Source organism: Camelus dromedarius, chromosome 5, assembly GCF_036321535.1.
Source record: "Camelus dromedarius isolate mCamDro1 chromosome 5, mCamDro1.pat, whole genome shotgun sequence".
NCBI lineage: Eukaryota > Metazoa > Chordata > Mammalia > Artiodactyla > Camelidae > Camelus > Camelus dromedarius.
The window spans coordinates 10,255,482-10,276,787 of record NC_087440.1 but is presented as its reverse complement, the minus strand read 5'-3'; the positions used below and the strand labels follow the sequence as shown (position 1 = coordinate 10,276,787).

At 38.5% G+C, this 21,306-nt stretch overlaps 1 protein-coding gene across 6 annotated transcripts in view; it reads left to right on the top strand.

Annotated features, from left to right (window-relative positions):
* The first annotated feature begins 1,799 nt into the window (after window positions 1-1,799).
* TCF12 (transcription factor 12) overlaps window positions 1,800-21,306 on the top strand; it is a 328,851-nt gene continuing 309,344 nt past the window's right edge. The window contains exons 1-3 of one of the 6 annotated variants that reach the window (XM_031452681.2): window positions 1,800-2,095; window positions 3,060-3,156; window positions 4,232-4,304. In XM_031452681.2, coding sequence (XP_031308541.1) covers window positions 3,082-3,156; window positions 4,232-4,304 — 148 coding nt within the window. In that variant the 5' untranslated portion in view covers window positions 1,800-2,095; window positions 3,060-3,081. Of the gene's footprint in view, window positions 2,096-2,575; window positions 2,649-3,059; window positions 3,157-4,231; window positions 4,305-21,306 lie in introns of those variants that run through there. The other 5 variants (XM_031452683.2, XM_031452679.2, XM_031452682.2 and 2 more) reach the window with 5 other exon arrangements.

The window sequence follows — 21,306 nt, the reverse complement described above, 5'->3', positions numbered from 1 at the left end:
GGGCCTATATTGCTTTAAACACTTCAGATTACAAATAGCAGAAAACTCTAATCCTGTTGAAAAGTCAGTGAAGTTAGATCTAGGTTCAGGAACTATTTGATCAGACTCAAAAACATCACCAAACATCACATCTTTCTCTGCCCATGCTTTTGCCATCCATGTCTGCATCATTTTAACCTGGCTGAACTTGGTGGTTGGAAGATGGCTGCCCAAAGTCCAGCGGTTCCTTGGTTTTTTTCCCCATACAATAGGCTGGTGAAGTTTCTTCACATCTTTCAGTTGTTTTTATGTTCCTGGATTTCTTGAGTACATGCACAAAGAGGAGGTTGCCTCTGAAGCTCTCTTGGAATATGAAACAAACATTTTCCCCAAAGCCCCCAGCATTGGCCCAAACTGTGTCATGCCCATTGCCAACCAATACCTGCAGCAGGGTTTAGGGCTATGCTGATTTATTTAGATCGGAATTTTGCTAATTTGTTTATATGGAAACCACATTCTCCAGTAGGTAGCCAGGCCAGGAATGTGATGTTAAGAGGAGGGGTAGGTGTTTATCTAGATAACGGGGAGTGGATATAGAGGAGGCTACCACAGAATCTGGCACAAGGTCCAGGGTGCAGCAGTTGACAACGTCATGGAAACCCTTAACGCAAGCTATAATTGCCTTCTACTGCAGGACAACTCTGGTTGTAATAAAGTACAGTAATTGCATATTTGCACCTGAATCCATCTCTTTGTTTCCATGCAAATCTGGGTTCCAATGGCTCTTCTTGCCTTGTTGCCCTCAAGATGCTGGCTGCTTTCTTTCATTTGTTACTTTGGATATGTCTGTCCTCTTTCCTCAAAGCGTTTCTTCCTTCTGGGTCTTTACTGCACTCACTGACCCGCACTCACTGACCCAGAAGGTTATCAAAACATTGGCTATCTTTGGAGAAAACCTTACTTTGATATTCCAACAGAAAGAAATTGAGGTTCAGTTATTTTGTCTTCCTTCTACTCCGTTTACGATTTCTTCAAGGCAAGTTCAGAATTTGCGCCAAGATAGTGGCTGTGCGACAGAATCTCCCTGGGCTGCCTATGTAAAATGAAGGGGCTGGCTTAATCCATTTCCAAGCACCCATCCTGCTGTGCAATTCGATGGCCTCGAATGGGGTTCGAATGGGAAGAGGTGATAAGAGACGTGGGTGCTTGAGTGAGTGGAGTGTTTGGTAACTGAAGCCCACGTTGCTTTGTGTGATTTGAAGGAAATCTACGTCTTCTGCATTCTGCTCAGCAACCAATTTGACCAACGGTACCTACTCCCAAGAGCCGACCGGGGTGGCCAGTCTCCCTTCCCCACGCACCCATCTTCCGCGTCGAGCGCTGCGCAGCCTCCAGGCGTCCGGCGTCCGTCGCGGTGGCTCGGGAACCGCAGCATTGCAGGGCTCTGCGGCCTCGGGCTGGGTGGCCTGGGCAGCGGATCCAGATGCGCCGCTGTTCCATCTCCGCCGCTCCGCTTCGGGGCCAGAGGCAGGAGCAGGACGAGCCGGGGGAGGCGCCACGGTGCCTGCCGCCCCTCACCCAGGGGCCAGGACCAGGCGTCCTCCGCGCGCGGCCCGGCCCTGCCTCGCGGGGTGCTTGCGCGTGTCCCCAGCCCCTCCCCGCCGGCTCCGACTCTGGCCCGCCTCACTCCGCCGCGGGCTTTGTCCACCGGCCGCAGGGCGGCCCCTCCCCGTTCCCGCCGGCTCCTCCCCGCCCCCTCTGCTGGCCCCACTTCCTCGGCGCAGGCGGCGGGAGCGGGCCGGGGACGAAAGGGTTAACTCGGGGCTCTTCCCGGCGCGGAGGGATCCGGAGCCGAGCCGAGCGCGGTGCTGAGGCCGCTTCAGCGAAAAAAATGTCCGCCTGAGGAGACCCACAAGTTCTATTCGGGGGGACCGCCAGCCCGCCCCGGGAGGAAGGGGCGGCCAGGCCTGAGAGCCGCCTCCCCCGCCCGGATCCGAGACCTCGCGCGGGGCAAAGTGAGCCGGACCGCCGGGCGGTGCAAGGGAAAGCCCGAGCCCGCTCTCCCGGCCAAAGTGAACTTTAATCGGGGTGGTTGGATGCGGAGACGGGGCAGCAGGTAATTGCGAGCCGGCGAGCGGGAGGGGGAAGCCGTGGCGGGGCTGGGGGCTGCGGGGCGCTACCGCGTCCCAGCCAGAGCCGAGGCGCCCCTAGCCCGCGCCCCAACTCCGCGCCTCTTTGTACAGAGGCGAACCCGGTGTCTCTCCAAGTTGGGGAGCGGAGGGGGGGCGGAGGCGAGAGTCGCAGGCGGCCAGGCCCGCGGGCGGCGCGCTCGGCCTGCGCGCCCCGCTCGGCTCGGGCTCCGGGGCGCGCGGGAGAGCGGGCTCTTCGGCCGCCGAGTCAGGCTCATTGTTAGGCAGGTCCGGGGCCGGCCGGCCGCGGGTAGGGCAGCAAAAGTGGGAGGAGGCCGAGCCGGGGGAGGAGAACGCCAGGCGAGAGCGAGACTAGTTGTCGGTGTTTCTGTTTTCTTTTTTAAAACGCCCCTGGGACGCGCGGGGGGTGCTTTCCGACCCCCCGGGCCCACCGGGGACGTCCGGGCGGCGGCGGCCGCAGACGCGGGCCTGCGAGCGGCGCGCTCCCTGCAACTTGTCAGTTCTATTGTTGCCGAGCCAGTGAGTCACTTCGCATCTCCCCTCGCCGCCGCTCCTCTCGCTGGACGCCCAATCGCCCCTCACCCCGCCCCTCGAGACCCCCGCCCCGGCCGGGCCCTGCGCACCCAGCACCCGGCGGCGGCGCGGGGTAGGGCGCCGGGGAGGGGGCAGGGACAGGCTCGGAAACTTGCGGGAGAGGCGGCGAGTTGCGGGAGCCGCCGCTTCGCTCCCGGGCCGCCCCAAGAAACGCGTGGATTCACGGACACCGCACTGGCGCGGGGCTCTCTTGTCCCCTGCCCGCGCGGCGCTGGGGAACCAGTCGGGTATTGGAAGTCAGCTGGGCGCTTTTCCTCTTCTCCTAAGCCCCTCTCCATCCTTGTACACACTTTGGGCCTCGGTGGTCTGTCTCTGAGCCTGTTTCCTCTGCCTTAGGACCTGCTAGAAGTGGCCGAAGATGAATCCCCAGCAGCAGCGCATGGCCGCTATAGGGACCGACAAGGAGCTGAGCGACCTGCTGGACTTCAGTGCGGTATGAGAGCTTCCCGCGGCATCTTGGGGGTCTGATGAGGTTTACAAAAAAAAGAAAAGAAAGAAAGAAAAATAAATAAAGGGGGAGAGCGACGTGGGGACTTAGCAGCGTGAACTCCATCTGCTTTGAGTAGTAGTTCTCAGGGCTGGAGTCCAGCTCCCCCAAGTTGGACACCTGAACTTTGATGTAATGTCTAGACTTGCAGATTTAAAACTTTAATGCCAGAGGGGTCACTTGATTTAACCAGTTAAAAGGAGAACAACGTAATCATGAGCTTTGGTTGAGTCACCCTCTGACCCTGATGATTATTAGGGATTTTGAACTTCATATGAAAAAAGAAAATTGTTTTTTTGTTCAACACTCCTAACCATTTCCCTTCCCAAGATGTGGTATAGTTTATGGTACCTGAAAGATGTTACAGGAAAGCTAGTCAAGAGCTAGAATTTCTAGCCTTTGGGGCTGCCCCTTTTTAAGATAAATATATATGTATTTATGTGTGTTTATATTTATGTATATAATGCATATATAAGAAGCACATATGTGTATATACATTAAAATTTTTTTAAAGTGAGAAATAATTGAATGACTTAAAAAATAAAAGCTGAAACCAAAGGGCCCACTGCCCTTATTTCTAATAGTTGAATTCCTTTATTAATTGCTCTTAGGTAGGACCAGTATATACTCTATAAAACTGTGTTGTAATGGATCCTTACTATATGTAGTAGTTTCAGTGGATGTGGTTCTGACTCTGTGTATTAAATTGTAATGTAAGTGTAATAGGATTTCAGTTACAAAGTGAAGATTATGAACAAAAATTTAATCATTTAAACCTAAATCTTTAATGCTTCCGTGTAAGTGACTGAGTTTTCAGAACAGAATAACCAGTAGTTTCAAATAGTGTTTGGAAATAGTATCACTAAGTGTATTGGCTTTTCTGGGTCTGAATGTGTATCTTCAATTTTATTTTAATGTCCCTCAGAAATAAAGTAACTAGCTGATGACTCTTGGTGGACTTTTGTTTGCAAGGCATCCAGAAGAATTTCAGACTAACAGATACATTTGGTTTATTTTGCAGATGTTTTCCCCACCTGTTAATAGTGGGAAAACCAGACCAACGACACTGGGAAGCAGTCAGTTCAGTGGATCAGGTAAGACCATGTCTAAAAATCAGAAACACATATTTGAGTGTTGTGATACATTTTAATAGAAAAATATGAAGATTATATTAATATTTTTCTTTATGCCATTCTTTGGTGTCTAGTGAAAATTAAAAACAAATAAAACCCAAATGTGGGCTCTTGCTCTAAGGATCCATTGACTTTTTTTTTTTTTTTTAAGAATTTCAATATAGTTTTTAAAAATTGTTCTCTTTTCTCTGAATTTTTAAATTGAAGATTGTCTCATTTGAGTACAAGGGATTATATCATGCCTCTGTATATTTAGGAAAGTACCAGAAGAAAATGCTCTTTGGTCCACGTGTGGTATTTTAAAAATTGTTTTTAAAAATATGTGTATTTTAAAATTTGCTAAAATTTTAGCTCATTAGTGTTATTAAACCTTTGGAGTCTAAAGAATTGGTAAAATAATGTTATTTAATATATGCAAAAGAAAAGTAGAATTGAGTCGAGCAGTAATTAGTAAGACTTATTTTAAAAGATGTCTATTCCCTTGGAAATCTGCAGCAAATTAACAATTTTGTTGTCAGTTATTTAAATTGTTACAAATAAGTGAATAGAAAGTTTGATTTATTTTCAAATGACACCTATTAGATGACTGAATTGTATCCTATGTTCACATTACATTAGGATAACATGTAGAATAAGTTAAATTAGATTCTTATTCCTACAGTAGTTCTTCCATCTTAAATTTACTTTCTGTATATTTATAACTTATTAAAATTTATCCTGTATTTCTTAAGTATGCATTTTTTGTTTTTTCTAACTTATTTAAAAACTCATGATTAAAAAATAATAAATGTTCCAGAAGCAAGGTCCATTTTGGTGTACAAAAGCTATAATTTTCTGTTTAACTTAGATGTATTCCTTAGTGCTCAGAGATGAAAAAAAAAAAACCAAAAAACTAAAGCCAAGTCATCTTAAGAAAACCAGCTGTCAAATCTGTAGGCTGAAACTCTATAATTCATTTTTGACTGGTGCTTTTTTATTTCCCCTAGTAAAATGATAGTTGATTTCTTAAGATAGTGTGAGAACAAAACATCAGAAGAAGGTTCATTTCATAACCAATTTAACCCTTATACACTTTAGATTTAAAAAATATTTCTATTTTAAAATAATACACTAACTTAATTTACTAAAATTCATTTTTAATGATGAAATTGCAGTTTTAGAGGAAAATGGAGCATGTTGTTTACATCTCAAACAAGTAAAATAAAAGCATTTTGGATTTTAAGTATCCTAAAGACTAATTAATATCCTTAATCAAAAGGATATCATAAAATGTCAGTGAAGCCCCAACTCTTCTCCCTCCTCCATCCATTTATCGGTAATCATTTGATAATCACTGCTTTTTGGGGTTGAGGAGAGAGAATTATTAGTTAATACTGAAGAAGGCTGTATTCTTTTTCTTTACTAATGTTTTGAGTACATCTCAATTTTTGTGACTGATAATTCAGTCTCAGGAACTTTCAGGTTTACTTTGTCTAATAAATAGTAGATGTTCAGTATATTTCACGAAATGGGTAATGGTATTGCTGTTACAGGCTGTTCTGGGTTGTGTTGTAGAAAATATATTTAACTGACATTCACTGATATCAAGGACATGAACTTCAGAAACTTGCTATTAGAAATACGTTCTGCTTTTAGATTAAGGACAACTTTTTTTTTTTTTTTTTTACTTTTTAAAATTAAGGAGGTATAATTTGTGTAGTCTGAAATTAAAATGTATAGTGAACTCGGGTGTATTACTAGCATGGCATTGGAGTAGTTGTGGGTTCTTTTTGTACCTTGCATTATGCAAAGAAAAAGATTATTTTTTTACATTGTCGAAGTGGTCATAGTTTTTGATTCTTTGGAGCAGGAAATTTTTAGTTTTAGAACTGTTAGATGTAATTTACCCATTGAAAGTTTGAATATAAACACCTGTATTCAGTGGACAAAGGAGTATTTATCTGTGGTTTGTTTTAAATTTCAGGAAAAAATCGTAATTAAAAAAAGCCATGGGCTTGAATAGTGAATGTACTTAGATTTGGGGGAAGGAGAACAGCATAAGCAATTATTTTATATGAAAGTATACGGCTAATTATGGCCCTGTAGCAGTTTATTATCTTGAAGGAAATGTCTAAAAGAGATTGTTATAGGAATATTACTTTATTTATATATTTTATTGATACTTGAATGATTTTTTGTCCCGATGTCAAGGGATGTGTAATATTTCCTAATGCCTATTTATTTGCAACGTTAAAGGAGATAAAGATATGACTTTCCTTCTGAAGAGTTGACTTAAAGATCAGAGTTTTCTTGTTTTTGGAGTAACATTTGTAAAACCCCAAGCCTTTTTCCTCATGAAAACTATAATTGTGTAATATGATTTCCTTTATTTCTTGTTTATCCTTTTAGAGGATGACTTAATTTTACAGTATATGCTTTAGTACATCATGTACATTCTAAAATCTTATTCCTAAAGCAAAACTAACTTGTATGATAGCTGATACTTCATCAAAAGTCACTACAGAAAAGATGAATGTATATTTATCATTACTTACTTGTCTTGAATTTGTCATAGTCCCATTTTTTCATCAAGGTGTTAATTTTCTTTGCATTTTGATAAGACTGAATTTGTCCACTTGGTATGATAGAATCTGTGAAGTATTCTTACAGTGACCTTGAGAGAGGTGTTTCTCTCTGTAGGAGTTAAAGGTGAGGCACTGTGTAGGGCACTGTACAAGAGGAAAGCTTGCTGAATGAATTGACAAACTGGAAATAATTCAGATGTTTGAATTCACTATCCCCTCCAACTTCAGTGTTTGAGTGTATAGAATTAAATAGTGATGTTGGGTTTAATTTTTAGTTTAAATGTTTATATGATATCTGAAAGATTTCCTTTGTTAGTTTATGAATCCAAGTAATAAGAGATGTTGGACAGTAGAGGGATATATTTGTTTTGTAAAACCACCTGTATGTATTGAGTCTGTCTGTTTCTTATTTTTCTATCTAGAGAGTTATTATAGCTAGTAAGTAAAGCTTTTACTTTTCCTTGTTCAAATCAGACTTTCGTAATACTGTAGATTTCTTCTTGCTCAGGATTTTTGGAAATAATTATAAGAACTATTTTCTAGCTCTTATTTTTTAAAAAGAATAGAGTTTTTCATTCTTTAGATACTGATCAGTTTTTTGGGGGTGGGAGTGGTTCACATGTACATATAGGCCTTTTGAAAATACTGGTATAGGGCCAGAAAAATGAATTCTCACTAAATGGCCTTTCAGTAATTTTTAAATTAAATTTTTTGTTTTGAGATAATTGTAGATTCATATACAGTTGTAAGAATACAGAGATCCCACGTATGCTTTACTATGTTTCTAACAATAGTAACATCTTGCAAAAATGTAGTACAATATCACGATGGTTATTGATGGTGATACAGTCAAGATACAAGAACAATTCCATCATCACAAGGGTTCCTGGTGTTTCCCTACTATAATTGTGTCTACTTCTTAAGTAATTTAACAACAAAAAAGGAAAAATTAGTAAGTACCTCTCACCCTATTAAACATGGAGTAATTGCCAGAGCATTATTTGAACATATCAAGAAAGAGAACACCAAAATTTTACCAGTATGCTTTTTAACCGAACTTGTTTTATAAGTAGGCATGGTAATTTTAAATAGAGGGGAAACTAGGTTTGGCTTTTTCACTTAAGTTACTGTGAAGTTATGAGTAGAATGTGGTTCATATTGTGTACCTGTCAGTGTTGAAATTTGTAATAACTATAGTGGGTAGTAATACACATTTACTCAAATTTAGTACTGTTATTTGGGTAACTAAGCCATGTTAGATATTTGCTTCTGCAAGCTGTAGTGATGAATGAGAGTAACTGCAGAGTCAGCAGGCATGTGAGGAAAAATAATATTTTAGGATAATTATGGTCTGCTGTGAAGTGGCTCGTTTAAGGTAGAAGTTAAGAAGCAAAGGAATGTTTTAGAGAAAGTCTGTATATGAAAATATATTCTTGGAAAACAGACCCAAGAATGTCAAGAGACAAGATTTTAACCATGATTATTGTGTGCTTTTCAGAATAGTTTCTGTAGTATTCTTTAATTAGTCATGGCTTATAATGAATTTGAAAAACTGTGATTAAATCACCGTATTTGAGAGACTTGTTAATTATATATAGTGAGCCATACCTTTAGTTGATTATTATTTTTATCTGTTTTCACTAACAATTAAAATACAAATTCAGCTTTCTTTTAGGCTATCCTTTGGTATATCTGTTTCTTTGAGTTTTTAAATCATTTTCTTGGCTAGGAAGATAAAGATGAAGATACTGAACCTTAAATGTAAGCACAGTTGTTCTCACATTTTAGATTTAATGGAGCTGTTTAGAATAATCTCTTATTAAAGCCAGATAGTCTTTTTTCTTCTTGAACAATTGATAATCATGCCTGGAATATCACTGCTTGCTTAATGTTGTCAAAGACTTGGATAACTCTTGACACAGGAGAGTAAAATAGTGCTATTAGAAGGGATATCCAGAAGAAAAAAAGGCTATTTCTGGACAGTGTGTGGGTTACCTTTTCTAAAAAGTCATTTAATAGAACTGTTTTTGAGTATTTTGGGTATCTAATGCTTTTGTGCTTAGGGAATACAGTGAATAAAAGACAAACATTTAAATTTATCAGTTCCAAAGACTTTCTGCTTTGTTAAATAGTACAGCTATATTTATCTTAGATTTATCAGTTAACTGCATATTTATTTAGTATGTATTTGTGCAGCTTGCTATTCTAGTAGCTTTTTGGAAAGTAGAAAATGGAGAAGGACGTAGACCAAAAAAAGTGGAGGCATTTCATTATCTAAATAGGAAGATAAAACACAAAAATGTGAGGTAGGTAAACTTCTGTAACATAAATCAACACCTGCACATTAATGTAGTTTAAATTGAGTCCATAAGAATAACGATGTGTTGAGGAGTCAGGGAACTGACTTAAGGAAAACTCAGAAATGTTGAATTTAGAGTTGACTTTTAAAGGAGATAAGGAAAATGAATTAGGGAGGAGAAGAACTGACCCCCCAAATGTGGAATAGCATGAAAAGAGACCCGGAAGTGGGAGGTTTGCTCCAAGGGCCTATACTTACACAGTTCAGGGAAAGAGAAACTGGTTTTTATTGATTACCACTCCTGCACTCCTGAAGGAACTAGCTCATACTTATTATTATCTGGAGCCAGACTGCATGGGTTCAAATCTAATCATTGCCATTTATTAGCTGGTGACCTTGGATACATTTTTTAAGCTCTCTGTGCTTCTGCTGCTTAATGTGTAAAATAGGACTAATAACAGTAGCTATCCTCATGGAGTTGTTATGAATGTTAACTGAGTTAATACAGGTAAATCTTCAGGAACAGTGTATGTCAGGTAGTGAACTGTGGTGGCGTGAATAGTTAGTGGTGAGGCAGTAGAATAAGGAAAGAAGGAGGCTCCTGTGCTAACCTAGGAATGAGCTGGTGAAGGTTTGGACTTGGTATTAGTATAGGAAGTAGGAAGGAAAAATACCAGAAGAAAAGGATTGACAGAATCTGAAGGATTGGATTTCTGTAGGTAACAGACATGACTTATGCAATTTTGGCATAATTGATGGATGATAGTGCTGGAGGGAAAAAAGTAAAGATGCTGAAATATTTTGAGCATTTTCAATTTCTTGACTAATTTGGGGATTTAAGAGAGAAGAGTGCTAAACTTGAGTTAAAGATTTTGGTTAAAAAAACAGCCTATAAAATTAATACTTAATTGTGATTGAAAAGAAAATTGGAGAACAGAGAAAGCAACAAGAAGAAAAAAAAAACACATTATTTTACTATCCAAAGAAAATTGTTAACATTTTGATTTATTTCCTTTGGTCTTTTTTTTCCTATTCTATGTTTGCAAAGTTGAGAGCTTACTGATAGTTTTCATTTCATGTCCTGCCTTTTTATTTCTGTTGGTATTATGAGCACTTTGTCATGTTCTTAAAGATTCTTCATAAACCCTGTTTAAAACTGTCACTTGATAATACATGGGATGAATCATTTATCATATCAGTTTTCTTGTTACTGCTGATGTTAGAGATTTTGTTTGTTGACTTGCTTTTTATAAAAAATATGATATTGAACATCTTTTCATACATATATACACTTTTGTCTGCACTTCAGTTTCCTTTGGATAGGAGATGTGGATTTTGGTTTTTGTGTATACAAGTTACAATTAAAGGTACGTGAGTGAATGGATACCCTTAGGGAAATGAACTCAGAGGGAGCTAAATTATCAGATCAAGGATTGATGTTAATAGTGGAGTTAGATATATAATATTAGTGATTTTGCTTGATTATATAATGCAAAAATACAAATTTTTATTAGTTTATGAATGGAGTCTATGATGACATTTGATGCACGTTTGTATTTGTATGTAATTTGCTTGTGCAGTGACTAGAGGGAATTCCTGTCATTCTTTGACCTGTGCTTATTGAAATAGAGTGGAATCTAATTGGAGTCTATCAGTGAGAGGGCCCTTGAATTCTTGACTTCTTATAAGAGAGGTGACATAGTGTAGTGGGAAGAATTGGGCTCAGGAGCCAGACAACTGGATTGGAACAGTGCTTTGCGATTTATTAGCTGGATGGCCCTAGGCAAGTCATTTAAATGATCTAAACATCCTTTTCTCCTTTGTGAAGAGTGGATGATAATGCCCACCTTCAGAATCCTTATGAGGATCAAATAAGATTATCTCTGTATATGGCCTGCACATCGCAGCTTCAAAAATGGTAGCTGCTTTTGTTACTGTGGTATCCTCTTAAGTAATACTAGTGACAATGTTGATTATTAGTAGTAGTAATAATTATAACCAGTATTATAGCCATTGTTTATTGAACTATTATTGTATGCTAGGTGCTATGCTAAGCACTTTTTAGGCATTACTTCATTTTGCTTTGGATAAAATGAGGTGTTTTATGGTGATGGGGAGGGTGAGAAAATGCCTCCCAAGGGCTACACGTCGAAGTTGCTTTTTGCTGCCATAAAGTTGTGTGTATTGTTTAAATTATAAGAAGTCAAGCAGAAGAATAGTTTTGAAAGGTCATTAAGTACCAAGAATCTTACCTGTATTTCTTGTGGTTGGTTTCTTCTTAACACTATTATTTTATAGACGAGATACTGTATAGTGCAGAATAGTGAACAGAAATGTGAACACCTTTTGAAAACTCTCTTCCATGTTTAGGCATTGCCACTTGGATATAGTCTTTTCTCCATATTCTCTCTCCAGCTCCTTTTAAACTTGCCTTTCTGGAATGAAGTGTAATCTAAATAAATAAATGAAATAAAAGTGATGTGACCTGAGAGGGTCAAATATCTGGGAGACAGATTGGAGAGAATGTTAAGAGTCCTATGGTAGAACTTCTCCCACTTTTTTCTTAATGTCAGAGAAGGAACATAAACTCCCCTGGTAGCCTGAAGAAACAAGTAAGCAGAAGAAATCTTATTTTAAAAATTCACATACATTTCACTTTCTGCCCCCTAGCACGAACATATTTATTGTAACATAAATATATTTTATTTAATCATTGAGTAAAACTGAAATTCTGGAAAGATGCATTGACTTCAGTTTACAGCATCACCTTCTTCCTGTTTTGCCTTGTATCTTCAGGGTAGGGGCCACGGTAGCCTATACTGTCTTTTCCTTAATGAGAAGCCCAGCTTAGAGTATCTTCTTTGGCTGTCTTTATTCCTGAATCTTCCCTTGCTCCCAAAGAAATCTATGAAAAGAGCTCATTACATTGTGGGGGGATGGTTTTGATAGGGAGGAAATTGTTTTTCCATAAGATGAAACACAGAGAGGTTTGTTGGTAATGTAACTGTCATTTGAAACTGTTTTCTTTTTCCAGACAGATTATCCTGTAATTTTTTAACATATCTGTGACTTTAGAAGAAAATGTATATTTTTATAGAGAGAGCTTTGGTTTTTTTTTGTTCCATGCTTAAAATGTGCTCTCATGTGTTCCAGGTTAAAAATGTGTTCTCGTAAAACCATGGTGAGTCATCCCAGCTACTATAAGCTGATTGGGGACTTAAAGATCACACTTAAAGATCACACAGAAATGAAAATGAATTAGGGATTGGTTTCTAATTTTTATTGCTTTGAATAGCGACTCATGGATGATACCTTCAAAATAAAATAATAATGCAATTTGTGATAGGGTGTGGGACAGAAAAATTACTTTTAAAGAGCCTGCTACTATACTTTATTTTTGGTCATTAAAAATGAAGAAAGCTGGCCCCAAGATACCATTTTCTCAGATCTGGTTTAGGTGTTAAGAAAGTGCTTGAATTTGAACTGAGGGGGTTCTCTGAATTTGAAAAACTACACATACATTTACTCAAAGAAGTCTTTCTGGAAGCAGGCTCCCTCAAAAGTTGTTAGTTTATTTTCTTCTGGTGGTTTTGCCAGTGAGCCGTTGTGACGCTTTAAAATGAGCAGGATCAACTCTTGATTACTCTGCCTCCACTTCATTGGTGGTTAATGTAGAGAACTCGAGTTGAACTTAATATGAGCACACAACTCCAGGCAGTGAGCAAATGTGCTGCTGCCTTCTTCAAGGGCTGTTAGTCGTGATGGGGCACCTCAGTGGATCCCTGCTCGGAGGGAATTCAGGTCATCCTGCCTCTCAGTTCTTGAGGCATCTGTTGTGAGGTTGCTGGGAATAAATAAAAGGTTTGCTGTGCCACTGAATAGGAAAAAATGCTAGGCTCACTTTTAACTTATGGTGGAAGCATGATGTGACCACAGGTTAGTTTAGAGAATCTGAGTTTGTGTGGGCACTCATAAACCAGGGTTAAAAATCTTTGACTTTTTTTTGAATTAGCAGATCATCTTAGGTTTTTGCTATTTGGAAACCCTCCTCTATCTAGCTGACTTAGTCTGACATACTGAGGTTTTAGAAAATGTTTTTCAGTGCTAGTCCCAATTTGGTGTAAAATTAAAGGTAGAAATTATTTCATTTAAATCTCTTGGTGGCAACTTACAGAAAGCTTGAATTGATTATGCTTCTCCAACTAGGCAAGTAATTAGAGTCATTTTAAGACTGTATTAAATATCCTAAATATCTCTTATTTAAGAAAGGGCTAGCTTTTGTTTTTTTTGTAATCTAGGTGATAGTATAGACCACCTTTTACTTGCCAAAGGTCTGTAATCACTGATCTGCTATTTTGAAATCCAAAAGGTCTGAATCAGATTTTTTCCTTTAAATTCAGCATGAACTGTGTTAGTGGCAGAATCTAATTTTTATCTGAAGGGAAGCCTTGACATTCTCTATTTTCCTGGTTATTGTATATTACCAGCTACTGGGTGTGATTTGTGGCATATGGTATTTACACTGTATTTCTTTTCTAAAATCTGAAAAAACAGAATTCTGAAATGTATCTGGCCCTATGGATTTCTGAAAAGTTATTACGGACCTTCCTCTGTGTGTGTGTATACCTCCTCCCAGTATTTTCAACTCAAAATAAGAATTTCTTTTTTGGGCTAAAAGTCTAGACTAGAGACTTCATTATTTTAAATACAGAAAAATTTGTGGTGGACTTGTTAATATAAAGGAAATTCTTCTTGGACTATAAGCTTCTCAGGCTGCGCTTTGTGCTCTGAGTAGTTTGCCCTATACATTGTTTTAGGAAATCAGTTTCTATTTTGAGGAAGGATAAGCTTTTCATCTTTTGGGCCAAGGAGTGTGGTGATATTTCCCTGATCATTTTGCATGGAAGTTTTCATGATGCTAACAGAAGATATATTTACACACACACACATAAATATATATATACCAAGTAAATAATTTTATATACATGTAAATTGTGTGTGTGTATATATGTATATACATATATATGTGTATATGTGCATGCGCGCGTGTGTGTGTATGTATATTTGGCATTATATGATCACCTCCGAAAGGAAGCCTCAGCCCTGACCCATATCCACATTTAAATGTGTGAGAGCAAACAGGAGAAAATCCTAGCTAGTCACCTTCATGAAGAAAAGGAGGAGGTAAGATTTGGTTTCATAGGGGACAGACAATAAAACCGGTCTCTGGTAATTTTATTCTTTCCTTTTATGTTGGTTAAAAGCTTTCGTAGATTAGTAACATGATGTTCATTCCTGCAGTATACTCATTCAAGGCAACTTCACTAAAAACAAATTGTGGTTCTAATGAGTGTATGAAACTTTCTTTAGGAACCTGTCATTGGCTCAGTACCATTACTGTTTGATACAAACTATGAAAGTAGCAATGAAGTGAGTATGTAAAAAACTAGTCTGTGTGTATCTGTTTTGAGAGACAGGCCAGTTGTCCATTCTGACTTTTTTGGTTCCTTTGCAAGCCTGTTTCCTGTAGCATTACCAGTGTTACTGTCTCAAGAACCATCATATAATATCGAATAATTAAATCCACATGAAGTTTGTAGATGTTTGAGATGTGCTGCTGCAGGAACACAAAACAGGTCATACAACCAGGGTCTGTCTTGCTTTCATATTTATACAAACTCTTTTGTAGAGCTTCAGAGTACTGCCACAGTGAGCAGGCTCTGAGTTTGACTCAGACTTGCTGTACAAGTTGTTGTATAGCAGTGGGACTTTGCGCATTGAATGACTGGGGGAATGGGAGGAGTCTTATTGTTTGAAAAAGTCAGTAATGATAAATGTACTTCATAAACACTTACTCATTCACTATTTACTTCATAATTCTTGTAGGAAGTTGGTAACTGCTCATTTTGCAGAGGAAATAGAGAAATCAACAGTGATACACATTTGCCTGTGGTTTCTTATTGCCCCTCAGAAGTAGTAAACTGATCGGTTGTAGTTGCACCTGCACTGATATCAATCTACACCAGGGTATGGTTTGTCTTGAGGAGGAATTTAATGTCTCTAGAAATCTTCAAAATTTGTTGTAACAGGAGGCTTAAATGGTGCAGTGTTGAGATTCTCCAAAAGAAAGTTGCTTTAAGATTTATTTATTGTTAAAAAGAAAAAGGATAATCAAAAGGCTCCATAAAATAAAACTTTATTTATTAATATTAATAAAATATAAACAACTACAACCTGAAGTGTCTTTAGGAGAGTGCAGTTCTTTTTGTGTGTAGTCTTCTTTTATTGTTCAGCTGTTATCAGACTTCGTGCCTTGGGAAGAAGATGAAATTTGATAGTTGTAAGATACTGGAATATTTACAGCTGTTATTTAGTTGAGGCCATAGAAAAGAATGATTGCTTCATAGTGTAGAAAATTCTTTGTTTTCACTTCCCTCTTTTCAAAGATTTAGTGTTTAGTTATAAAGGCAAGTAAAGGCAGGTGGAAACTAGTAATTCCAAGGGTAGCTTAAAAATGTTATTAAACATACAGAAGAGTTTTTAATGGAAGTTGTTAAAATTTAATATTGGCAACTGAATTTATTGTATTAAACTGAAGATATGCTAATTTTTATAATATTGAGAGTGTGCTAATTAGTTCATTTTGTATGTTCACTTATTTCAAGTAGACTGGGCTTTCATTTTGTTGAAGAGCATCGGTAGGCATTTGAGAGAACACACAGTAATGCACTGTTGTTTTTTACTGGTCTGTGTAGAATTGTTTACTCTAAGGTGGGAGAGAACAGAGAGAAACATGTTATGATATATTGAAAAGAGGAGGGATTTGGAGTCACAAAATTTTGATTGTTGGCTTTATCCTTTTACTAAACTTGTGATCCTAGGGCAGTATGTAAACTTCTCTGAGTCTGTTTATCTTATGTCTAAGATGAGAATAAAATGAGTAATTTTTAAGGAAATTCTTTCCAAAATGTGGAACTTTGTGATTCTGTACGAATATTAGTGGTTTTATTATGTTAGGTGGCATAGCAACTCTTGAAGGGATTCCAAGCTCAAAAGTATATATGGATTGAGTGATTATTTATGCAAAGCTCATACCTTTCTGACAGTTACTGAAGATTAAATCAGGTGATTGGGAGGGATGATAGTTTAAGGAACTCCATATGGTAGGTAACCCTCAAAATCTCAGAATTTTTCAGATGAGTTCTTTCTCTTTTTGGTTATGCAGTAAACGAAAAGTAAAAGAAATCCTCACATATTCTTTATTAGAACTCTGTTAATTATATCCAAAACCATAGAGCTCCAATATTAGTACCTTTGAGTCCTGTGTTTTCAGCTTAGTTTTAAATGCTTGTTGAGGATCTGCTGTAGGGGCAAGGTAAAACCCAGGCTTAAGTAGTGTGACACCTGAATAGTTCTTTGGAATGGCCTGCTTTTGCTTTGTTTGATGAGCAGGAATCTGAACAAAACTTTGGTGTCAATAGGAGTTAGCCTTTTGTAGATTTTAAAGTACTGGATGTGGTGGCCTTGGTCTGTTCCTGAATGAGGATGAGAGAGTGCAAGGATGAGGTTGGGAAATGTGAGTGGAACTCTCCTGTCTGCTAATTGCCTGCCTGTGCCTGAAGCAGGAAGGACTGACTTGGTCTTACCCGTAATGACAAGGTATCAGGGCTTAGCTGCTGGTGCTACTGTTTCCAGGTTCTTTGTGATTAGGGAAGATGAGATCTTCCCCAGGCCCCAGTACTACCCCTTTCTAATTAGTGTGCTTGTCTGGGTATAGGAAACACCTAGCTCACCCATTACTGGGAAATACTGAGGTTTTTCCTGACTATGTATATGTTTATGGGATTATATTGTTTAGAACCTTTCACTTTATTTTGAAGAAGGAAATCAACAAATTCAAACTTCATGGAACCCAGAGTCAGTAGGGCTATTGGGGTGGTTTTGATGGAGGTCTTTGGACTGGTGGGCTCCACAGGAGTGTTTGCTGATTGCTCTTTAGGGTAAGATAGTGACTCGGTTTGGTTGAGAAGGGTTATAGGATAATTTGACAGTCATTTGATGGGAGTCAAGGAAGTTCTGAGGCCTTCCCATTGTAATAATTCCTAATGCTCTTTTGAAAGATTTGTGTTAAACTGGAATGATGTAGGGGTAGATGGTAGGTGAAACAGAAAAACTAAGGATCTTGGGAATGGATAGCTAGGATTTCTGAATATAACTTCTAAGAACCCTGGGGCCAGGTGAAGTCGCTTGTTTTTCTTTCATAGGTAACTGATGGCTTCTGCATTCTTGCTGCTGCCATTTGATATTTCACCACTGGATATTGTGGTGGTCTCCTTACTTAGACTCCTACTTGCCAGTTGCTCTCATTTCCAATCTGTCTTAGTCTGCTCAAGCTGTCATGACAAAATACCACAGACTGGGTGGCTTAAACAACAGCAATCTGTTTTCTTACAGTTCTGGAGCCTGCAAGTCTGAGATCACAGTACCAGCATGGTCAGGTTCTGATGTTGACCCTTGCTGGCTCACAGGCTGCTGCTTTCTTGATGTGTTCTCACATAGCCGTTCCTCCTTATGTGCTTTGCGGGAGGCTGGGGGAGAGAAAGCTCTCTGGTGTCTTCATGTAAAGGCACTAATCCTGCCACTTGGGCCGCACCCTCATGACCTCATCTAACCTAAATGCCTCCCAAAAGCCTCATCTCCAAATACTGGCTTCAGTAGATGGATTTTGGGAGAGACACAAATGTTTAGTCAGAAATACAATCCTTCTCATATTTTTAAAGCATCTTTCTCCTGTGATTTGTCGTTTGTTCCCAATTGACTATCAAAACAATCAAAAGCCTCACCTTGGCCTTGAAGTTCTTTAATAATCTGATAGGAACTTACTTTAGCCAGTTTTACACTCACTGCTTCCCAGTCCGAATTGTATGGTTAGCACTGGTCTTCTCTGACCTCCTGCCTCTAGTTATTCTTTCCTTGCTAACTGGAATACTTGCCATTTTTGTGCCATTTGAGCCCTGTTTCCTTTATGAAACCTTTTCCAGCCATTTCAGGTCATAATTTTGTAAAAATGTGGCTTCCAGATATTTGAAGGATTCTTTGTGTAAAGGAAAGTATTAGTTGTTTTTTGCTCCTGAAGGCAAAGCTAAAGCCAGTAAGGCAGTTATGGCCATGGATTTTGAGTCCAGCCAGTTATTGTAGCTGGGCAGCCATGGATTAACCCTCTAAGCATAAAAGAAGACTGAACCCTACTTCTTATAAATATTGAATAAAGCATTTCTGTTTCAGAATACTCTCATTAAAAAAAACAATTATGTGTTTTAGCCAGGTTATGTGCACCTTGAAAACAAAGGTAGTGTTTTACACTTGTATTTTTGCAAAGTACCCTGCTTTGAGGTCAGACACCTTGTGACTGACCATTTTTAGGTTTGAGGATGAATGATAGATTGGTGGAAAGAAATATTGAATTCCCTAAATTAAATTTCTTAAATGTCCTAAACTGCATTTTTCTTTCCTAATGTCAGCTGCCAGATGAGGTTTTAGAAAGCACTGAACTTGTATGGATTAGCTGACTGGAGCCCTGAGGTATTCATTTATTAGAATGTTCCACCTGTTTTCTTATTTCTTCTGAAAAGACCTTAGCTCATTCAGGACCCCACGTTTAGTATCAAGGATGAACAGGAAGTGGCCAAGTGGTAAAGCCATTGAGGTTGTATGTGAATACAGCTGCTTCTACTGAACCACAGCCAGCCCTAGCTCTGAAAAGCAAAGGGAAGTGATACTTTCCTAGTGTTTTCTTTTCACAGGGTGTGTGTCATTTTTGTTCTTTAGTAACGTCAGATTGTGGGGAGAATGGTTTTTCTGGTGCTGAGCTTGATTGGGTAGAGGATCTCTGTTGTATGGGAGCCACAGGAACCATTTTACCAGTCTAGAAACCAGTAGATGGCCAAAACCCTGGAAGTGATACTTTTCCTATAGCAACCTTGATTTTTGCCTGTTACGTTGAACCACAGAAGAGAGGTTATAATATCTAGCATTATAGTAGATGTGGGGAAACATCTGTAAGGGTAGAAAAAGATGATCTTATTTAATGGAACTGAGTCCATTCACCTGCTTAATTTGTGATATGAGGTGAACCATCACCTTTTACTTAATGCTTCTAAATCATTCTCAGATTTTGGGGCCAAAAGCTACGTTTGTCAGCTATAGAAAATGTGTCATCTTTGTATTTTGAAGTTAGGTTGCAAATCTTGACATGATATCTTTGGCAGTGTATTTATTCTTTTTCTTTCTTCCTTCCTTCCTTCCTTTCTTTTCTTTCTTTTCTCCTTTCCCTTCCCTCCCCTCCCTTTCCCTTCTTTCACCTTACCAGGAATTGAGTTGACCAGTCTCATGTAATTTAGAGCTAAAATGTTACCCTTGTATGTGAAATTTGGAAAAATCTTGTTTTAAGGGAGACATCAGTTTAAAGCTAAGGAGTTTGTCAGAGAGATCTGGGGCTGTATCAAGTTGGAGATGTGATCTTTGTGATAAAGATGATAAAAATTGTCATCTCAGTAATGTACCTAAGAACAAGTATTCTTCATTGTAAGCTTTTCATTGACTTTGTCTGAGATTGGTTGCTAGACTCTCAGTCCTCGTATAGCTTGCCTCTGAAATGTGTAGAATATATTTTCTCGTGTAGTCTGATAGTGTTTATTTCAAACAGTAACTTTCATTGTTTGTAAAACCCACAGATTTCTGAGATGCCACCTTTACAGACTTAAGATTGATTTTAGGTCTCTGAAAGTGCCTGATTGCTCCCTGTGAAAGGAGCAGGTTTGCATTTATTCAGTGTGTCTAAGATGAGGTAATTGGTATTTTTTATGATTTGAATGGAGGCTTTGTATTTTTGAATTTTCTGAAACAAAGCTGTGTTTGTAAACACATTTCAAAAATATAAATGACACTTTTTGGTGAAGATGTTCACTGAATAGCAAGAAAGTTGAGGAAAAAAGGAGCTTTTGTTAACATTTAATAATAATCTAACTGTTTTCATTGACTATCTCATTGATGTTTAAAGAGTACCTGATTTTTAGAACTTTTTGTATTGAAAATAATCCTCATACTGGGCTGTGGTGGGAAAATATTTTTTGGTATCCAGTACCCCTATACTAGCTTACAGTTTTCAATTACTGTCTTGGTTTAGAAGAATGTATCATAAGCAGTGTATTTCAGTGAAAAAGTAGTCTTGGGAAACTCTAGGAAAAAGTTTGATTAGTGCTGTGATGTAAGATGAGCAAGTGCTGTGGTTCTGGACCAGTGGCATAGAAACACTTTGGTATGGCTCAGCTGGTTTAGGTGTAAACAAACGGTGTAAAACTTTTCAGGCAAAATCCATAAGTTAAGTTTTCAGAGTGTAAAGTAAAGTGGTCAATTTTATATTCCCTTCAATTCCTTTTTTTAAAGGCTTGTTGGCTTTTTAGTAATGTCTGTTCAGGTATGGAAGTATTGTTTCCAGAGGAAGTCTGTTTTATCTATTTGTAGTAGTTTTTACTAACCTCCTAGGTGAAACTGGAGGGGAAAGTGTTAAATTTAAAATTTTGAAAACCTATATATAAGAGCTGAAAATGTTTTCTTTTATTAACTAGTTTTGAAAAATTATAAAAATAAACCAGAGCTTTAAAAAAGTCTAAAAAGCGTAGAAGGATATATAGTGAAAAACAAAAATTCTTTTAGTCATTCCTTCCTATTCCCCATTTCTACTCCCTTGGCAGAGATTTAATTTACCCTGTTCAGGTTTTTCTCAGAGTTTTTCATGCATATGCAAATGACAGGTAGCTCCTGTTTTTTACACGGTAGGAATAATTCTGCCACTTAATCTTTTCACTTAATAAGAGAGGGTGGTTTCCATAAGCAAAACAAAACGACAACCTACAGAATGGGAGAAAATTTTTGCAAAAGATGAAACTGACAAAGGCTTCATCTCCAGAATATATAAGCAGCTCGTATGACCTAATAAGAAGGAAACAAACAACCCAATCCAAAAATGGGCAGAAGATCTAAACAAGCAGTTCTCCAATGAAGGCATACGAATGATCAACAGGCACATGAAAAAATGCTC